The sequence below is a fragment of the Plecotus auritus genome (assembly GCF_963455305.1).
Source record: "Plecotus auritus genome assembly, chromosome: 10".
Classification (NCBI taxonomy): domain Eukaryota; kingdom Metazoa; phylum Chordata; class Mammalia; order Chiroptera; family Vespertilionidae; genus Plecotus; species Plecotus auritus.
In genome coordinates, this window is record NC_137785.1 from 41,149,812 (window position 1) to 41,171,154 (window position 21,343).

The 21,343-nt window shown below is 38.0% G+C and overlaps 1 protein-coding gene across 1 annotated transcript in view; it reads right to left on the reverse strand.

Moving 5' to 3' along the window:
* CNTNAP4 (contactin associated protein family member 4) overlaps positions 1-20,380 on the reverse strand; it is a 255,817-nt gene extending 235,437 nt beyond the window's left edge. The window contains exon 1 of the mRNA XM_080646072.1: positions 19,894-20,380. Coding sequence (XP_080502198.1) covers positions 19,894-19,978 — 85 coding nt within the window. The 5' untranslated portion in view covers positions 19,979-20,380. The remainder of the gene's footprint in view (positions 1-19,893) is intronic.
* Positions 20,381-21,343: the final 963 nt, after the last annotated feature.

A 21,343-nucleotide genomic window follows, 5' to 3' on the forward strand; every position in this document is an offset into this window, starting at 1 on the left:
CAGGGGGGAGGGGAGTTGGGGGCTATGCAAAAAAAGGTGAAGGGATTAAGAAATACAAATTGGTAGTTACAGAACAGTTACAGGGATGTAAAGTACAGCACAGGGAATACAGTCAACAATAGTAATAACTGCCAGTATGTATGGTGCCAGGTGGGGACTTGAAATATCAAGGACACCACTCTGTAAAGCAGATGATTGTCGAACCATTATGTTGTAATGTTGAAATCTAAATAGCCAAGAAGAGTTACCTAAGTAGCATCATCAATTAAAATAGCTTTCTAAAGACTAGGTTACTGGTGTTCTTGTACTTGAAATTCTGATGTTCAAAATACTAAAGTACTTTTTTAGAAAAGAAAAAAAAAGAGCTTTCCTTCTTATTTTTCATAAATCTTCTGAGTTCACTTATAAATTAGTAAAGGTTATTTCTTAACAACTTTGAGTAAAAACCTTCTGGGTTTTTCTTCATAGCTGGATATGGCCAGTGGCGTATTTTAAAAATGTCACAGTTGCCACTGGAGAGCCACTGAAAGCCTCAAATGTTTCCTGCCACACGTTTTTAAATCTCAGGAGATTGTGTAACACTGCACAACACACTGGAGAATGAAAGCTCTCTGGAGGGGCAATTACCTTGGCTCTTCTCAATGCTTAGAGGTACTGAATATGGTCAATAATTTAAAAGCATTCACCTATGCTTCTGAATCCTTGGATACAGCAAAAGAAAAGGATTCAAACTGATGCTGCCATTTCCAAAAATGGTACTTTTAGTAGAATCATAATGAACTATATCATTTCTCATTCCATTCCCTTTTCTTCCCTTCCCTCCATTTGGGAGCAGAATCTATAAATCTTTCTTTTAATTATATATATATAATTTATTTCAGAGAGGAAGGGAGAGGGAGAGAGAGATAGAAACATAAATGACGAGAAAGAATTAATGATGAAAGAGATTGAGCAGCTGACTGGGAATGTGCAGAAGCAGTTGACCTCCTGGTTCATAGGTCAATGTTCAGCCACTGAACCATGCCGGCTGGGCTATGCATCTTTATATACTTGTTTTCTATACGCTTCAACATGGCAGTCATTTGGTAAATGCTTACTTAAATACAACTTGAAGAGCACATAGTAAAATTTTAATCAACTTTTGCTTTTCCATTTTATCTAGGTCCTCTTCTTACACATCAAGTGACAGATACTACAATCCAGACTATATTTTTCCTGAAGCATCTAAACAACCCAACTGTAGGAATTCAGCCCTCCACTATTTGAGCCAAATGGGTGGAACGGAGGTAGATATTTGAGTGAGAGATAGGAAAACATCATAGCTATCAGTTATGGGGAAGGAGAATGCTCATTAAACCATTAATTCAGGATATATTCTTGTTCCTGACAAAAATAAGGGATGTCAATAAATGCAATGACATTAGGCAATGCCTGAAAGTATTCTGAATGAGCCTTATTTCAGAAATTTTACTCAATATATCAGCATAGCATGAATCTTTGTAAAACATTGTGTTGTATGTATCACACACAATCTCAAAAAAAAACAAACTTTAAATATGATTCTTTGTCAAGAAGGAAAAAGATAAACAAAAAATAAACAAAAGTAAAAGCCACCAACTGGAACTGATCTCTTCTCGCTCTCATGTATCTCTGATTTCAACCAGCCAGGACACTATCAGTCTTACACGTTCACATGGGAGAAGTCTGCAGCCTGCTCTTGATCACCATTGTCACTCTCTTGGCTATTCTGTAGCTCTTATTGCTTCTCATATGAATTAACTCCACAGTTAAACATCTGTTTTCTATGTTTCCATGTTAGACTCCATTCCTCTCCCTCCTCATCCCCATCCTTCATTTCACCAAGAGTTTTAACTTTACAGAATGAAAATCTAATTAGTGTCACACACATGTGTGCCCATAACACAATACTAAGATGACTCTTTCAAGATTCTAGGTAAAATACTAAGTCCTTAGCTTTATATACAGGATCCCTCATGACTTGGCCACTTTGTAACTATTTTTTTAATGTTTGCTGCTATCACATTTCACCTTCAGCCAGTTCTTTTAGACTACTTGAGGTGCAAGCAAAAACTCCATGCCTTTGCGGGGATCCTTCTAACTGGAATGTTCCTCCTCCTTCTTCCCCTTCCTGGGATCCCATGCGGTGTGTTTCCATCCATTGGCTCCCAAGGCCTGGCTGCCGTGAGGTGGGACCACTACTCTGTCCCTTCTCTTTATTTCCTTTTGTCTTCACCTGGGGCTCTCCAGCTGCCTCTACCTGAGAGTTTCAAAGATCCCTTCAAGGTGTGCATCTTAATGATGCAAAAAGAGAAACAGCTTTTCCTGATGTTCTGCCTATAACCACCCCAAATGCCCTATATTACATTCTGCCATCACACCTATCATGTTGCACTGTGCTTTGCTCCAGAACTAGAAAGCTGAGCTTTAAGCCTAGCGTAGGCTGGTTAAGAGTTAGCCAAAGCATCCATTGAGAACTATGCCTGTACTAACAGTGGCGACCTTGACAGCACCGTGAAGAGTACTGTATATTTTGCTTTAAAAAAAAAAAAAAAAAAAAAAAAAAAAAAAGCAAAACCTTAGGCATAGAATATTATGTATTTGGAAGTCAAAACTTCCATTCACAATTGTTGACAGGAAAAAGTATTATGTATTTGGAAGTCAAAACTTCCATTCACAATTGTTGACAGGAAGTTACTGATTCCGACCATTATGACATTTCAAAACCACTGATGCTGAAGACGTGCAATGATAGGCAGCACACTGTAGAGGCTAACTAAATATTTGTTGAGTGAATAAATGAATAAAATGAGCAGAGTAAGATGAAACCCCAAGAAGCCTCAGAAATCACAAGGATAAGGAATGCTTTAATAGGCTGGATGAACAATCACCCAACCCAGTGAAAAGTAATTGTATGAAATCAAATACTTCCAGGGAATGAAACATTACTTCACTAAACATGCTTAGAATAGATTTAGCTAGTATTTCTTTCTTTCTTAGGTAAAATTCTCTGAATCATCAATGCCAACTGAAAAATAAGCAGAGTCCCAAAGTCTGCAACTACAGAGTTCATTTAACAGGGAACATATTCATCTACTGCAATTCATAGGGATAAATGTCCAAACTATCAACTCACAGTCAGTGAAAATCATAAAAACTCATATCAACTCTAGTAATACGACTGGTCATTTATTGATTTTTAAAGGAAACGAAAGGAAATACATAGGTTACCAAATAAATCAGAATGGTATCACATCAGAAATCTAGATTGAAGTAGATTGTGTATCATAGTCTGCTTTTTATTAGAGTTACTTTAAGGCATATTTTTTGTCTTCCCCATTTTGTTTTGATCCCTGAATGGCAGGAATTTATGATTTTACCCACTACCCTGAACAAGAAATCCACATAGAGATGTTTTAGAGATTGAATGGCCGGAAGCTCCATTAGGGAAATAAGCAGAACCCTAAAATGTTAAGTGGGTAGACAGATAGGGACTTCCTCTATTCCATCTCTTCCTTTTAGAAGAATGTGTAGCTTAAGAAATGTCTGTTAAACATAAAGAAAAAAAGCTGATCACAACTCTCACTTCAAACCACTAGGCTGAAAATACTACATTCAGTTCAGGGCATCAATGGTATTTTTTAATAAAGATAGTCTGATTCTAAGAGATGCATTAAATTTCAATTCTAGCATTAGCCATTTGCTTGTAGTATTTCACCTGGTATTGTATCTAGCATATAAAATGTGTGATTAAATACATTTATTTTCACCAATATCCAATTAGTTCCAAGCAAATAGTTATAAAGCTGTCAAAGTATACATTGTGAAAAATTGCCTTAAGTGAAGAATCACGAAAGTCCACCTAAAATGTGTATTATTCAAATGAAGGAGAAATTCATTTTAGAACCAATTTATCAATGCCCTACAAAATCACTTTCCTGTAATAATTTTTACTTGTGTAATCAGGACGATAGGAAGGAGACAAGAAAGCAGCTCATCAATATTGTTATATCAAAGTAAATATTATTAAAATGATAATCTCATTGCTTTGTTTGATAGAGCAGAGGCGTATTGCTTATGAGTAAAAGAGGAGGAAAATTAAGAGCCCCGGGCATAACTATAAAGAGAGCTGGGCTAGATGAATAGGGGTCAACAGTCAAAGAAAGAGTAAGGCACAAAGTGCCCTGAATGTCTCTGGTATTTTTCTTTTTTAAATAAGGGATCCAGATTAATGAGGAAACCCATTTAAAGGCATGTCAGATATTTCAAAGAATCATCTACTCTCTGGAAGACTGACTCAACTCTACCAATGGAAACAGAGTTCTCATTCAAAATTATAAATCTCAAGTGTTTTCTTTTTCATTGTGATCTTCATAAAATATAGGTTGCTTTCCCTGATTAGGAATGAAAGTATTGAGAAATACTAGACTGTTTTCTGAGATGTTGACATTTTTCTCAAAAAATACAGGAGAAAGTATAAAAATTTTTAAAGGAAGACAAAACTCTATGGTTTCAGAAGGAAATCAAAATCTAAGGGAGGAGTGATATAGCAGCTAAGAGGTTCTTTCCATAAATAGTGACTCCTGCCTTCTGCAGAAGACATTAGTCTCACCGTTACAACCAAAACCTGCATTTGCCCATCAGAGGCCACAGGACTGGAGCTCCTGAGAAAGACACATGTAGGGATGATTGATGCTTCTGCTAAAGGCTGTAGAGACGAGACGGCTGTGTGTATAACTGACAAGACCAATTGATGAGTGAGCGGGTTTCCTGGAGGGTGACAGATGCACTTCTGAGATCTGTCAAACGTGGCAATCTCTACCTACCACCTGTGATTCATGTTTGAACATGTGATACTGCTAGAAGAAACATAGAACCATCTTTAAGTGTTATAAATTCTTGAGCAGGAAAGGGAAGGGTGTAAGACAGCTATGGCTTTAAATATCTCCTTCCAAAATAAATTTATATTTTTGCCAAAGTGGAACAGAGACATTGAACACTTCATGACATTGACATTTGTAAGTGGTTTCAGATACTCTGATCTCAGAGAACGAAAGACTCTTAAGACGCCATATACAACTAGAAGCAGATATTGGTAGACGAAGAGAATTTAAAAATAAATCTATGAACAACCAATTAGTTCAAAATAGAGAACTGTTTAAATAAGAGCACATCCACTTGACAGGTTACTATGAGCTATTAAAAGAGACAAATACAAAGACTATTTAAGCCACAAAGGAAATGCAGTGGAGAGGATGGGAAAATAAGCATAAAGAAATGACTGGGTGTGAACAGATGCTGTGTTAAGATTGAGTGAAATAATGTATGGTAAACATCTGTCCCAATTCCCAATATGAGGAGGGAATTCTACAAATTTAAAAATAGGCAAATTTTAAATTGAATTTTAAGAAGTCTTTAGAATGATGATTGCTTGTTTTATGGTTTGTTTGTTTGTTTGTTTGTTTGTGAGCTACTCATAGAAGGTATCACAGAAAGAAAGAGAGAATCCGTGTGCTCTGAGATCTACAGATTGAAGTGGAGAAGTGACAGAGAAAACAGGTTGCAAAATCAACTTTGGGAAAGGGACATGAGAGACACACAGAGCAAACTGCAACACAACCAGGGCCTGGGAACATAAAGGAAAACGTGGATTTGGAAGAGGATAAAATAGTATTTATGATAACTGCTGTGGGAGTGCAGGTGATCAATGAAGAGGTGATTTTAATAAAGGGTAGTAAATTATCATCCTGTGTATCTCTAAGACTCGTTGGAAGGAGAATTCAGCATAGAATAATGCACGCAAAGAAAATGACTTGTTTCAAAGATATAAAACTGTTGGGAAATCATGGGAAGGCATTTTCTTTTTGCATCATTAAGATGCACACCTTGAAGGGATCTTTGAAACTCTCAGGTAGAGGCAGCTAGAAAGCCCCAGGTGAAGACAAAAGGAAATAAAGAGAAGGGACAGAGTAGTGGTCCCACCTCACAGCAACCAGGCCTTGGGAGCCAATGGATGGAAACACACCACATGGGATCCCAGGAACCCCACGAAAGAGAAAGTCAACTGGAAGACAGCTTAACTCACTTGATAAATTTCAATCAGTAAGAGCAATATCTCTGCTCTTAAAATTTTCAAAAATTCTTCCAAATGCTAAGAGAAAAGTCACTTTATTCAGGCAATTGCAACAGGGAGAACACGAGTGATGGACTGAATTGTGTCCCCCATAAATTCATATATTGAAGCCTAGACCTCTAATATTACTATATCTGGAGACAGGGCCTTTCAGGAGATCATTAAGGTTCAGTGAGATCATAAGGGTGGGGCCCTAATTGTGAAGAGACACCACAGATCTCTCTAACTGATCACACACACAGAGGAAAGGTCAAGTGAGGACAAAGCCAGAAAGCGGCCTTCTGCAAGCCAAGAAGAGAGGCTTTGCCAGAAATCACCCCTGCAGGCACCCTGATCTTTGACTTCCAGTCTCCAGAACTTTGAGAAAATATGCTACTGCTGTTTAGCCACCCAGTTTGTGGTACTTCGTCATGGCAGCCCTAGCAGACAAATACATCACCCAAGGGGAGGGTAGCCCGGGACATGGAGAGGGAAAAAAACAAGACTGTCAATGAAAATGTTTTGCCTTGAGGAGAGAAGAAACAATACTGTCAGAGGATCTTGGTCACGCGTATTGCAATCTCGCAGAAAGAAGTTGGGTTTTCTTTGTGATGTGAGCTGTTTCAGCCCCTTAGACTGTTCATGGAACTGTTGACCCCAAGAAGGAATTTGGATTGAGTGATTAGGTCTTTGGGTACCAAGGAGCAAGGGGGCTCAGAGTACATTCAAAGGGGAATATTTTATGGTTACATTCACTCAGACCAGTAAGGAAGAGCTTGTTAGTAAAATGCAAGGGACAGACTCCTTGGAATAAAGCAGCATTTACCTTAGAATTTATCAGACCTGAGAGGGAACCCTGAGAACAGGCATGTATGGCTTCTAATACTCAGGGGAGATGCTTTTAAAGGCTTTTGGAGGGAGTGAGTGTATTGCATTTCAAAGTGCAAGGAATTTGGCCTCACTTAACCTTGGTCCAAGCCTCAGCTCCATTCTTCCTTAATCAGTGGCTTTGGAAGGACCTCCTAATTTTCAGTTTCCTATTTGTAAAACAGTGATACCAATGCCTGCCTCACAGGCCTGCGAGGTACACACCACCACCTTAGAGTCCACAGAGCCCAATGCAAAAGGAACATTTGTCATTATTAATGATGTGTGTCAACATGTGTGGAAAGCTATGAACTACATAATCACAAAGGTATACAATAGGAGGAAGAAACAGGAGAGGTATCTTAAAAAGTGATAAAGTTTTACAGGAAAATCATTAAAAAAGAAGTGTGCAATTAAAGAGGAAAATAAACATACAGAACTCATTAGTGCTTGTAAAAATTTCTAAAGGCAATGAAAAAAGGTTTTGTGTACATTTGTAGGCAAAAGAAGAGCAGGAAAGCTGCAGGAACACTTTCTGAAGTTAATGATGTAGTTGGTCTGGACGTTGTGGGTTATTGTTGAGCTGATTAAAATTAATGATGAAGCAAAAAAGGAAAACTAAGTTTAATTTTGTTATACTCTCTGTAAAGGAAAAGGGTCTTCAAGTGGGAAAATGTAAAATAAAGGCCAACATGAAGAAACTAACGTCCAAGAGACATGAAGAAATTTACATTTTTCCCGGCAGTTGGACAGAACTTTGCAATACAACTTTTCACACTGAAGGAGATCCCCTGGGAGGTGCCCCAAGATGGAGAAGCACAGGATGGCCCGGAAGGAGGAAGATGCCCTTCCAACTTTACACTCTTATGAACTGTTCCTCTGTCCATGGAGAATCCTCTGGCCAAAGGATTTGATACAGTGGCCTATCTAATTACATTGCCTATAAATAAAAAGGGGGTGGGGAGGGGAAGAGAGAGAGCAAGAAACAATAAGAATAAGTTGGCCATGATAATATGTATTTTAATGGATTATGACAGACCGGAATGAAACATGAAACCTAAGTAAATGAAATATAATAAGGTAAGTACAAAGCCAAATAAAATTTAAAAAACAGAAAAATTAATGGTCTTCTAAATCAAAATGACTTGTTCATCATTAAACTACCTCACAATACTCCAATGTATCTAGGCTGCTTCCATTCATCTTGTGTGTATGTGTGCGCTTCAAATAGAAAAAAACAAGCGTCTATCAGTGTGTGCATTCCACATGGACTAAATAGCCTCTCTATCCAGGCACTGTGCTAGGTGTTTCAGATACAGAAATGATTAAGGTAATACCTTTGCCTTTCAGAGTTGTTACAGTTTTGTAAAAGAGACATTTTTCAATCAGTTTTTCACTCTATGTTAGGGCAGGAACAGGTGAACACTCGTGGTGCTATGGAATTTTTGCTAAGAGAATGGTGAGAGTTGAGGTGGTTTGACCAAATTAGACTCCATAGAGAAAGGAGGTGATGCTTGCTTTGTGCAGAAGTTTTCCAGGAGGATTCAGAAATAAGTGATTGGGGGCAATGCCGGCAAAGGAAACAGCAGATGTAAAGGCCACGTGATAGAGGCTAAAGGACATGGGGTCAGGGCAGGATTGAGAAGGTGACAAAGGAATGAGGAGGAAGGTATTTTGTTTGCTGTGTTAACAAGTCTGAACTTAATGCTGAAAACACCTAACAATTAAATATCTGTATGGCAAGACTTGCTTTCTTTTTGGATGAAAACCTTAAAATGGATGGTATCAATGCATTACAGAAAACTTACCTAAAAATATGATAACATGTATAGTATTTTAAAATATTGCATGATATGGAACTGAAGGAATAGGAATCCCAGGAAGGAGTGCGGGAGGAAGGGGACAGCTGCCTCTCCAGTTGTACCAGCCAAATCAACCCTGGCAATCACTGAGATGACAGATGCCACAGCCAGACCATCCTCACATCCAGGCGAATGAAAGAGGAAAATGATCACGGAAGGCTCAATTTTGCTAACTCAGAAAAACAGAGCCCTGCCAGCATCTTCTCTGGAGAATGGTGCAGTGATTAATGATACTACATACATTCTTTTCATGCTAATCTATTTCATGTTGCAATTACAGAGAGAGACTGAGAAAGACCATTCCACAGGCAAGCGTGCAGCTCGGCTTTCAAGGAATGAATGTGGCCACACCAGTAAACAGCTCAGGTCTATATGTCAAGCATAGCAAATTGTTGTGATCATCATTTTATTCTGAGTACTTACAATTCTACACCACATTTTTATTAGCCTACATTTTTCATTTCTCTGGTACATGTTTGCCTATGAAATATTTTATCATGTTCCATTTTGTGAATTTTGTGATTAGGTCCTGTAGGATGCCACGATTTTAAGGAACCGATATGTTATCTTCACTGTTTGCTCTTTGCTTTCTTAAATGGGTTCGAGTACTTTTCCCAAATTATCTCCCTCTTTTGTTTGTTTTGGGAAAGTTACACGTGTTACGATAGTTGAGGTTTTGTTATGACATTTTACAGGCACGTGAAGTTTTCTTCACAGGATTATAATACAGACTCTACGTTAACGTACAACAGTTCAAATAAGCACAGAAATCATATACACAGTGGAACAAAAGAGCCTAATTGAGCAGCTTCATAACCTTGCACAGAATTCCCTCACCACCACTTTAGATAGAATTGCTTTTATTTTAGCAATGTTCTTTTAATTAAGTCCCAAACATCTAAAACATGGCAAATGTAAATATGTATTATAAATCCGTAATTATGAGGATTGCTAAGCATCCATGCAACTTCCTGCCCCAGAGATAGATTCTTTTTGTTTAACATCAGCCAAAATTCCCAGCTAAAAGTGAATGATGGGAACAATGTTAAACTTTGTTTATAATGCCCTTCTCTTGGTACCAGTATCACTTTATGGCATTGTCTCTGAGAGTTGAATTATGCTTCAATTTATCTAGTGGTTTTAAAGCCAAAATCTCTCCTGCAATTTTCTGCTGTCACTGCCATGTTCAGAAACACTAGCACCCTGGGAATGAATAGAAGTTGAGGTAAGTGTTGCAAACTCTGAGCTCTTCATGTCATACCCTAGAAAATAAGCACTTTGCGATAAAAAAGGGCAACCTGTCCCTCTCCCCTCTGTTGAGGATGAGTTTAAACTGGATCCCTAAAGGCCTCTTGCTATGTTAAAATCCCACATATTGTGTTAAAACCATACCGAAGACAATTCTGATATGGTAACAAATAAGAATCAATCATATTCTATATTCCAACAAATTATATATTATTTGGAATATAGAATATGTTATTATATTTTTCCAAATATCATTTAAAATGTGCCACATAGGGGCAATGTTTTCCATTTCTCTACCAATATGGATTGTTCCCTAATTTCTACCCACAAAATCTTCCAGTATATGCATGCCACACTTGAGCTCTCTCTCTCACACACACACACACACACACACACATACAATGACAATGACAATTTAACTTCAGCAACTTATTTCCCTTACAGATTATTTTCAATTTAGTTCCTTCCTTTTGCTTGGTTACTGCTGATCAACATATTTTAAAAGACAAACATATATTAATAACTTTGAAAGCTAAAGACAAGTCTTGAACATCTAAACATATATTCCATCTTTTGGAGCAAAGCTATTAGCCCAGAGGGAATTTTAATTTCCTCAGATTTTTCAAAAATATCTCTCCCTTGGGTCTGATACAGCAAAGGTAATTACTTTTTATTGACAGGAAAACCTGGGGCTCTCAGTTGGGGGCCACGGGTTCAAATGTCTGTTCAATGTCACCCAGGCATCTCCCAACTCCAATTCCGAGGAGAGTTTATCAGTTTCCTCATTCAGAGGGTATTTAAAAATATCTCTGTACAACCTGGCTGACATGGTTCAGTGGTCGAATGTCGATCTTTGAACCAGGAGATCACCATGCAATTCCGGGTCAGGGCAGATGGCCAGGTCCAGACCCAATCCCTAGTGGGGGTGTGGAGGAGGCAGCCAATCAATGATTCTCTCTCATTGTTGATGTTTCTATCTCTCTCTCTCCCTGTCCCTCCCTCTCTCTGAAATCAATAAAAATCTGTTTAAAAATATCTCTGTACAGGTTGTAACTGCAGAGTATGTCAAGTAATAAAATTACAGGTTATAGTTTGTCTAAACACTACACAATAAATGTAATTGAGGAAGGCAGGTGAATTTATATATTTACATGGTGTTTCTAAACTAATATCAGCCTATGACCTCACTTGTACAATAATTGCCAGTGGAAAAGAGGTGGTTACAGATACAAATATGTCTTTTACAATAGAAAAGTATATAATATCTTATTGTAGAGCACTGCTAAGTAATGAGAGGTACTTAATTAAAAAAAAAGTAATTAGAGCTTTAGGCCAACTGATACAAATCATACCATTTTTCCCTTTGTGATTTAAAAACCTTAGAGGTAAATTTCATCACTTCTCTATTAAATACTTATGGCATTAAAAATTTTTATAGTTACTAATTTTAAACTACTTAAGATGTCAAATGTTTTCAGGCTTCACTCACTTTTCCAATTATTACATTGGAATGACTCATTAACTGTAACATAAACAGGCTCATTTTTACCTCTTGTTATGCTATTTCTCCAGTTTTATTAGCAGAGTAGTACTTTTCTGTGAAGCATGATGGAAATTCAATGGGAGAAAAAAATTATACATACTCTTCCTCTTCCAAATGCCCATTTTCCTCAGGAGAACTGAAGCAATAATGACCATTTGTAATGGATTTTGCATGTGCATTCTTTTCTATTACATAATACTATAGTTTCAGGTACCATGTATGTGAATACCTTGGCAAAAGACATTTGGGGGGAAAATTTTATCCTCCAAAAGTCAACTGGGAATGGAAAATATCTTCACTTGTGCAGTAGCATCTCAGATTTGGTCCTTACCAACAAGTCACCAGGACCTTGGAGAGCAATCAGCACTGAGAAGGGGCTAAATTCCTAGATTATAAACAAGAAACAATAATACTAGTGGGGGGGGGAATATATATATATATATATATATATATATACACACACACACACACACACACACACACACACACACACACACACACACACACACATACTAGAGGCCTGGTGCACAAAATTCGCGCCTGGGTACAGTCCTTAGGCCTGGCCAGCAATCCAAGCATGAGTGTCTGGGGTGGAAGGGCTGGTCCCAGCTGACCTCTGGGCCCTGGGCAGCACCTGGGCCGCCAGGCCCCCACACACTCCCCTCCACCTGAGTCACCGTGCCCAAGTCCCCATGTGGAGTTGTGGTGAGCGCAGCCAGATGCCCGGCGCAGTGCGAGCCTCTGAGCCACCCAAAGGTGCCGCACAGGAGAGGGGCAAGCAGTGTGCTCTCTCCCGGATGGCCTTGCAGACCAGCTCCTGCATGAACCCACGGGGAGTTGGACCAGCCCCTGCGGTCCAGGCCCTGTGGTCCAGGCAGCTGCAGCCCGGCTCACCTGGAAGAGGCTGTGCAAGTGCGGGGCGGGCTCCTTGCCGGCACCCAGCACCTGAGCACAGGGCTTCCTCGGTGCGCGAGCCCTGGCATCCCGGGGGGAGGGCATCCTGGGGGAGTGAGAGCGAGGTCGGCGGACACCCTGCATCTTCACTGCACCTCCAACCCCGTCACCCCCACCCCCAGGTAGCTGGCGAGAGGTCGCAGCCCCCTGCCTGGGTGCCACAAGAGGTTGTTTACCGCCACCCACCCCAGTTCCCCGTCCCAGCCCAGGGCCCAGTCCCAATCGGGCAATCAGGGCCTGCCAGCCGTTGGTCACCATCTGCGGAGCAATAGGTCAGGGCCCGGCCCCCCGCCCCCCGCTGCCATCACAGTCAGGTCACCATCTGTGGGACAATCAATCTGGGCCGGGCCCCCTGCCACCGCCACTGGCCGCCATCTATGGGGTGCTGATCAGGCCCCTGCTCATACCTGCCTTGGCCTGGCACCACCCGCTCACCTGATCCAGCATCCTGCTGGCGTCCTGCTCTTGTTGGGGCCCATCGGGCCCTTAGCACCTCCACTGCCACCCACTGCCAGCACCAGGTCACCAATGCCGGCCATGTTCCATGCCGCCCCCTGGTGGTCAGCGCACATCATAGCGAGCAGTCAATTTGCATGTTAGGTTTTTATTATATAGGATATACAGACAATCACAGCCTTAGAACTCATTGAAAAAAAATTGAAATGTTGGAATCTCAGACATAAAAATTTCCCCCAAAATATAACTAAGAAAATAACCCTATGGTCAATGAAATCTTTGTTATTTAGAAATGCAATTTATTGTAACTTAGTGTTATGAGTAAATTATATTCTTTCTCAAAAAATTTTAAATCATTTTAAAGAAACTCAAAGCCTTCAAATTACAATATCAATATTCAGGGTAAATTATTTCACTTAAGCATACTCAGTTAAGTGGGGCTTTTTGATGAGTTTACTTTTCCTTTAAGAAGGACTTTTCAGTGATAGTCACAGGTCTACTAAAGCTCCATAATTTTTGTCTGCATTTACTTTGGGACATTTATTTCTCTTTTTGAGATTTTTATTTTTAAAGTAACCAAAGTGAACTTATCTTAGCATTTGATGCTACAATTCAAGACCTTTTCTCAAAGATGTGTCCGCTAAAGAGTATTTCTAAAAGTTTCTAACTGAAATACCAATTAAAGCAATTATTATTCTATGAGAATTCACCCCACTCCCAACAACAACAACAACACAGATCATTTCACCTCATAAATGTGGTTAATTCATGAAGCATCTCCTATTTTAAGCACATATTCTCTGATGAATTCACCATTCCCTATTATACTAGTTAACTTGGAAAAATTGCAACGATTCTAGATAAATACTAAACAAATTATTGAGGCCACAATTTTTAAATCAATAAAAATGAAAAAAAATTAAAGTAAGCAATAATTGAAACACCAGGCCACTGGAAAAATCTGGTCAAAGCCTGCATTATTTTCATCAGAAATATTTACCTACCAATCTGAATATGCATATCCGGAATTTATGTAACAAATTGGAAAAATCCTTATTATTCTTCCTACTGTTTTCAGGGGCTAAGCCATTCTGTAAACTTCCAATCACTATGGAGGAAAGCAAAAGATTTTTAGAAAGGATTGTGAAGGACTTCTTAGATAACCTAACTACTTGGCAACCTAAAGGTCATAGGATGCATTAGTTGACAATATGAATGCCCAAATATTGATTTATCCAACCTAAAGGTCATAAGATGCATTAGTTGACAATATGAATGCCCAAATATTGATTTATCAAAGATAAAAAGGATTCAAATTCTAAATATAGTATCAAATTGTGAAAAATAGGTATTTCTCAAGCAGGACTGATATTCTATTGTAAAAAAAAAATAGAACCATGTAATGTGAGTGTCACTATCTCTTATTGTCTATTCAGAGTGAACAGTCATAAACCCCATCACAATTCTTGTTGACACTCAGAGTAAGTCACATTTCAGTGAACTCTATGAGACTGTCCTAGGTTGTCTTTGATTTGGAAATTGGTCTTTTTTAAGACATAAATATTTATTAAAGATTAAACATTACAAACAGTATTATGAAAAATAAATTATTTTAACACACGTCCGTATATTTTGGTAAAAAATATGCTATAATGGAATTTCAATGATAATTTAAAATATATCCCATTATAGTTTTTAACATAAACTTTTTAAAAACACTGTAGTAATGAGTACAATGTAAATAAAATGAGGCCAATCATCAGTTCTTGTTGATGAAAAATAAATACAATTCCAAATAGTCAAGGAATTTACATAAAAATTAATTATCTTGGCATGGGTATGTAAAAGGCACCTGCTCAATTATTATTAATTCTCAGTGGGCAGTGCTTAAATGAAAATCTAGTTTTCAATTTATTCTAGAAAGTTTGCCAATTTCAGAATTTCTAGGAAGCTATTACTCTAAAAGTCACAGGACAAGAAAACACTTCCAATGAGATCATTTTCCTCATAGAATCGATGATTCCAAATGCGAGTTTCTCATTAGTATGGAATGGAATATTTTACACTCATGAAAATATAAAATAGCAACAGAATTCATAGTCAAAATATCTAAGATGCAATTACTTATACACTTTATTGAATTTCTTATACTACTGGGATTACTTGAGATTGAAAGTGCCCCTTTAGCAACCAAAATTGCTGAAACTTTACAAATAGTTACAAATTATTTATACTCACTGAAATAACAAGACTTCTGAACAATAAAGCCTTTAAAAGGAAACTTATGAGGAAGATATTAACTGGAAGATTTCTTCTGTTATAGTTCCTGGCAACTCTAGGGATTACCTTCTGTACCAGAACTCTACAAGTATGTATTTGTGTGCTAGATAATTAAAGTTCATCATAGAAATATAATTTGTATACTGTCCATGCCTCGTCATTATATTATATTGTATATTATTTAAATCAAAAGTCAACAATTTAAAAATAATAATAAAATTTAAAAAGCCAACAATTTAAAAGAATATTATATAGGTCCTTATATAACAAGAGAGAAATCAGTTTTAAGAAAATTTTATTGGTAAATTTCAAAGCATAATAATAACATGTATGAATTTTTGCCATACATGTCTACTAATGAAAAGAATAGATGACTGAAATTGGAATTTTACATAATTCTTTTGTGCCACAAATAATTCTCCTTTTAAGTTTTTCAAACATTTACAAATGTAAAAACCATTCTTAGCTCACAGGCTATATAAACCAAGCAGTGGGTCAAATTTGTCCCATGGACCGTATTTTACCAACCTTTGAGCTAAATATTACATTATCTTACAACTGATGTTCTATTAATTTGTTTTCATTCAAGAGTTAAACTAATTCAATCTTGATGTAGCGATTCACTCCCATTAAGGAATTATTTCTATGTGATACAAATTCCAAAATTAATTTTAGAAAGCATTAAGATGTTTATTACTTAGGGTAAGCACTAGATATGTGAAAGTCATATGTTTGATTCCCATGCTAGCTATGAGCTGTAGCAACCACATAGCTAGAGGTTGTTCCTATGAAAATGATTGAGGATGCATGCCCTCGGGAGTGGGAAGAATGCACCAAATTCATGAAAATCACTATTGCTATTAGAAAAGTGAGTCAACATGCATGCTCACCTTTATGTCTATAGCCCAGCTACTTATGCATTGCATCATATAATTATTATTTAATCAGTACTTTATTATTATATTCTAGTTCTTTCTTGCTCTGGACAGGAATTTGGGGGAAGAGGAGGAAAGAATCAGCTTTAGAAAGAATTACAAGATTGTGTTTTAATAATCTGAGGATCTGTCCAGGTGCATTCCAGACTCCATAGGAATGATCCTCTGCTCAGGCAATCACCTTTATCTACTGCTGATTTTAACAGATTCTTTAGTACTTCCTTCAGGGTAAGTATCAGGTGCAGCCTTTATATCAGTTAGAGAAAAGAGAAAATGCAGGGAGAAGTTAACTTCTAATTAAGTCATTCATATGCTACTTGGTGAACAGTAATCTCAGAGTAAGGCTCAGTATAGCTGAGGCCAGAGAGCCTCCATTACATAATCTATAAGAATAAAAATGAAAGTAAAACTACTAGTTACCTTACTACTTACAACTGTTCCTTCTGTGGCAAGTCAACCCCACCCCCAACAACATCTTAATGGTCAGAAAGAAACTGTGGGTTCATAAGAACGATTATAAAATAAAGAGATGACTCCCTTCTCAGGGCATGTCTCTTAGTAGCAAGTGAAGACACCAACAGCCTGTGAAACTCCTCAAAGACCAAGCCCTTCTATAGGAATGTGTCTCTATATTTTCATGAAAGGGACCAAATAATGACAAACTCATCTTGACCAGTACAAAGAGGAAAGACCTGGGGCTGGTTCACTACTTTTGTAATGTCAAGTAGGGCACTTGTAGGCAAAGAATGTGGTCCTTTCAACATATTTTAACCTTTGACAGAAGAGGAGTAAGTAGAAACACCAAAAATGTAAGCACATGGGTCTGGTGGTTTATATATATTTGTATACATATATACACATGAACATAAAAAGGGTGGGGCAAGAGTAGGTTTACAGTTGTTTTTATGGACATTATTATAATAATTAATAAATAATACAAGAATAAATTCTGTTTTGCATACTCACAACTGTAAATGTACTTTTGCCTACCCCTGTACATATACATGAACATGTATGTGTGTGTATGTGTGTTTGTTTGCATAGAATCCTCCTAATGTAGTTTCCCTGTTGATTAATCAGATCAACTAACATTCAAATTGAAGTGTACCTAATCCCTCGGCTCACAGAGTCCTGTCCCATGAAAGCTTTTACATGCAGCCTTGGGCTCACTTGGGATAACAGACTTGCTCCTGGTGAATCCAATGTAAATAAAGGGAGAAGGCCTTTGTTATTCACCTGAAAGACTGCCCTTTCATTGTCTTTATTTATATTCAGTTCTCTCTGCTTTGATATTGGTATTCAAGATTGATTCATGTTTTAATATAATGCCTTGTTCAGAATAATTATTACTGAAGTTATTGTGTAACACTTTAAAAATGCTATGCTAGTTGATGGTCACTTGTCCATACACTGAATCCCAATCTTGCTGGTAAACATGTATGTTTGTTCTTCCAAAAAGGATAAAACATATGAAGTACCTTGGTAATAAGTAGACTTTGTTTCCTTCCTTTAAAAAAAAAACTTACTAAATATTTTAAGATAAAATAAAAATTGGGAAATAATTTTTTTATTTTTTATACACTGCTGCAAATCACACTGCCAAAGAGATATTAAAAAGAAATTACTAAATGCAACTTTAACTATCTGAAATCATTTAGTTGTATTTTTGACACTTTAAGAACTGTCAACTAAACATATGTTAACCAAGAATTCCAACTTACATATTTAATACTCCTAACAATTTAAAATTTTATAGGTCCCTTAAGTGTATCAAATGTTTGGAAGAACATTAAAATACTTCCTGAACAAACCAAGGCTGGTAGAATACAGACCCAGGATTCAAATTTTAAGTGTCGGAGACAGACTCAGCCAGAGTTAAGCACCCATGAATATCTGCTCTCCTCAGACCTCAGCCACTCATCTTTCCTGTACTAAGAAGATATATTTCAAAAGAAAGCTATTTAATGTTGATCTGCCTTTCATTAGACCTCAAGAAAACAAACAAATGTAAACAACTAGTAGATCAATCAATCACATCAATATGTTTTAAACCTAAATACGGGTGGTGCATTGAAAAGACACGACTGCATCCAGGCCAGACTAAGGGAAGGGTGCTGCAAGTGATGTGCATTACATTGTAAGAGTGACCTCTAGTGCTTTCCTTTTTTGTTGAACTTCAGTAGTTGGAGGATGAATTATTTATGCCTTTTCTACAAAACTTTGTGTGTGCTTGTGTTGTTATTGTTCTTTTGGTTGATGCAATGTTTTGTCACATGCCACCATTACAGCATTCCAAGATTTTGACTAGGTAGCAATATGCACCTTTTACTGACTCATTCGATTCTTTCGACCCAAATTAAAACTGAATCTGAAACAGTGCAGCATCTGAGTGAAGTTCTCTTTCTTTTGGAATGATAGATACACTGTGCCTTTAAATGAGCTAATAGTGAATGCAAACACAAAATCACAGTAGCCATGCAGTATAAATGGACATTTCACTTGTACCGAGTAAGGGTGTTTATGATGTTCTTCCCATACCAGAGCACTTTAGTGTACTCAAGGGATGTGCCATAGCAAACACCTTGTTATTACTGGCTTTATTTGTAACCACCCCAACCTAAACCTGGTTACACAGCAGCAAAATAAATCCCTGAACAGGCCCCATACTCCTTTCTTGAAAAGCAAATGAGCTTTTCCCTTTAAAATCCAGGAGAGATGAAAAGTTGTATTTTCAGAGCTTGTTTATCATTAATCAAAGAGGGGGAAATTCTTCCATTTAGACATTTTTTAGCCAAATACAACTTTTAAAACTTTTTCTATCTCTAGTAAAAAGTGGATATAGGGAGTTTCTGCCAAATTATTTTTAGTAGTATTTAAATTAGAAATATGATCCTTATAAATTTTCCTTAAATCGATTCAGAATCAGAGTATTCAATCGCAAATTTCTAAAGTTAAAAATTCAAATCACTAAAGAACACTATTTTGGAAAAATCATCAGAATGTTTTTCCTTTAGCAAAATGCAGACTCAAGCCCCCTCTTCCAAGAGTGCTCTGGCCTCGTCCTTTCAGCTGTGAGGGCACAGCTCCTAATGTTGAGGTTCACCTCCACCAAGTCTGCTCCTGAATCCTGCAGTGCATTTCAGTTATGAGCCTGGCATCATTTTAAAGATGCAACCAGCAATCCGTCTGCCAAACTGCAAACTTCAGAAATCTCAGCTAATGCAGCATAATGGAAAGTCTGCCAGTTATTTTCTTGTTAGACATAATTCCAATAAAATCCAGTAATCCTAAGAAAGGAAGAAATGGAGACATTCGCAGGCTATTCCCTGGTTAAGATGCTAATTTAATGTTTTTACTAGAACTTGAGCTTTCTCAATGAATATTCAAAAACGACAGGATAAGGTTCTGCTCACAGACAAAAAGAGAAATGAGACTTTGCATATTTTGACCAGACCAAGAGGAAAGACAGGTGTAAACCCAGACATATTTGCAAAAGGTTTAAGTGATGCTTCATTTAGCAACATGTTTTATCAATTGAAAATGATAATCATAAAAACAACAGAATGAAAGTTGGAAGAGAGCCCCCCTGCAAGTTTAAACAATTTTCTGTGTACTTACAGGAATTCCCAGCTCTGACCCTGTTCCAGTTTTGAGTAGATGACAGAAGTAGCATTGTGAGGACAGCTCCGGTGACTGACCCCATGTTCACATTTATCGGGCTCCCCCAAAAGATCTTGAGTGGCTCTCCCAGCGCTCCAGTCCTGTTCGCAGCCCCTCTGCCAGTTCTGTCTTCAGCACCTCTGGGTCTCTCAGCCTCACTCCCTCCTTCCCTCCTTTCTCCAATCCTGTCTCTCTCTCTCTCTCTCTCTCTCTCTCTCTCTCTCTCTCTCTCTCTCTCTCTCTCTCTCTCTCTCTCACGCGCGCGCGCGGGTGCACACACACACCACAGCCCTGACTCCTCACTAAAAAGCACCCAGCGTCTTTCCTAACAAGCATCCATGCCGCCGAGGCCACGCCCACTCCTCGCAGCAGCGGTCCCACAAATTGACAGCAGCATCCCTCCTCCAAATTCACAGCGGCGCTCAGAGCTCCACCGCGCAGCGCTGCTGATGAAAGCTGGACCTGGAGGCGCGGCCTGCCGCTCCTGGGCTTCCTCGGGGCTCCCCCTCCCCTCTCCTCTGTTCTCCAATAAGCCTTAACCCCTTTTTTCCCCTCTGGAGATGTGGGTGGGGGGAGGGGCGAGGCGGCAGAGCCTCCCGATTTTCTGGAGGTCTTGCATTTGGCAGAGCCAGTCAACTTACTGAGCTAATTCCTGAATATCCGGGAGGGCATCCAGGTAAAATTGTGTTATGTTTCATAACAAAGGCATAAAATAAGACAGAAATAACTAAGCAACGTTGGTACATTGTAGCTAAAACTGTCCTAAGGGAAAATACTTGCTGTTGTTTTTCTCTGTATAAAACTATCCTCTTTAGCGGTGGTGCCAGGATTTTATCATGAAAATGCCTCACATGGAAACAGACATTCCAGTTTAGCAGAAATTTTAAATCATCTAGCAATAGTCTGCAAGAAATTAACATTTCTTCTTTTAGTACGTCAGCTGTACAAATCCACACATTAAATGCTGTGCATACATTTATTTTGATGAATGCATTAAGCTGTGAATTCAGTTGCATTCTACAATAAAATTCTTCAATAACAATTCCCAAGAAACCCTAAATGAAACACGATGGGATACTGAAGAAAGGAAACCACACACACATACTCACTCCCAACCTAAACAATATACTGGTACAGTTGTAATTCAAAGGATCTAAAGGAGAAAAGTTGAATTCAGAAGATAAAGAACTACAGAAAAATTACTCTTCTAATAGCTGATCCATAGCTACTGCTATTTCTTGAATATAATATTAAAATATGTACATAATGGAATTGATATCACATAATGATAAGTATATCACATTGTGTCATAGGGAATAAATAATCTCTTTAAAATAAATGTCAAGATATTTAACTGAAAATGTATCCAATTTTATAAGAAGAGAAATACTAGAGTTCTCAAACACCT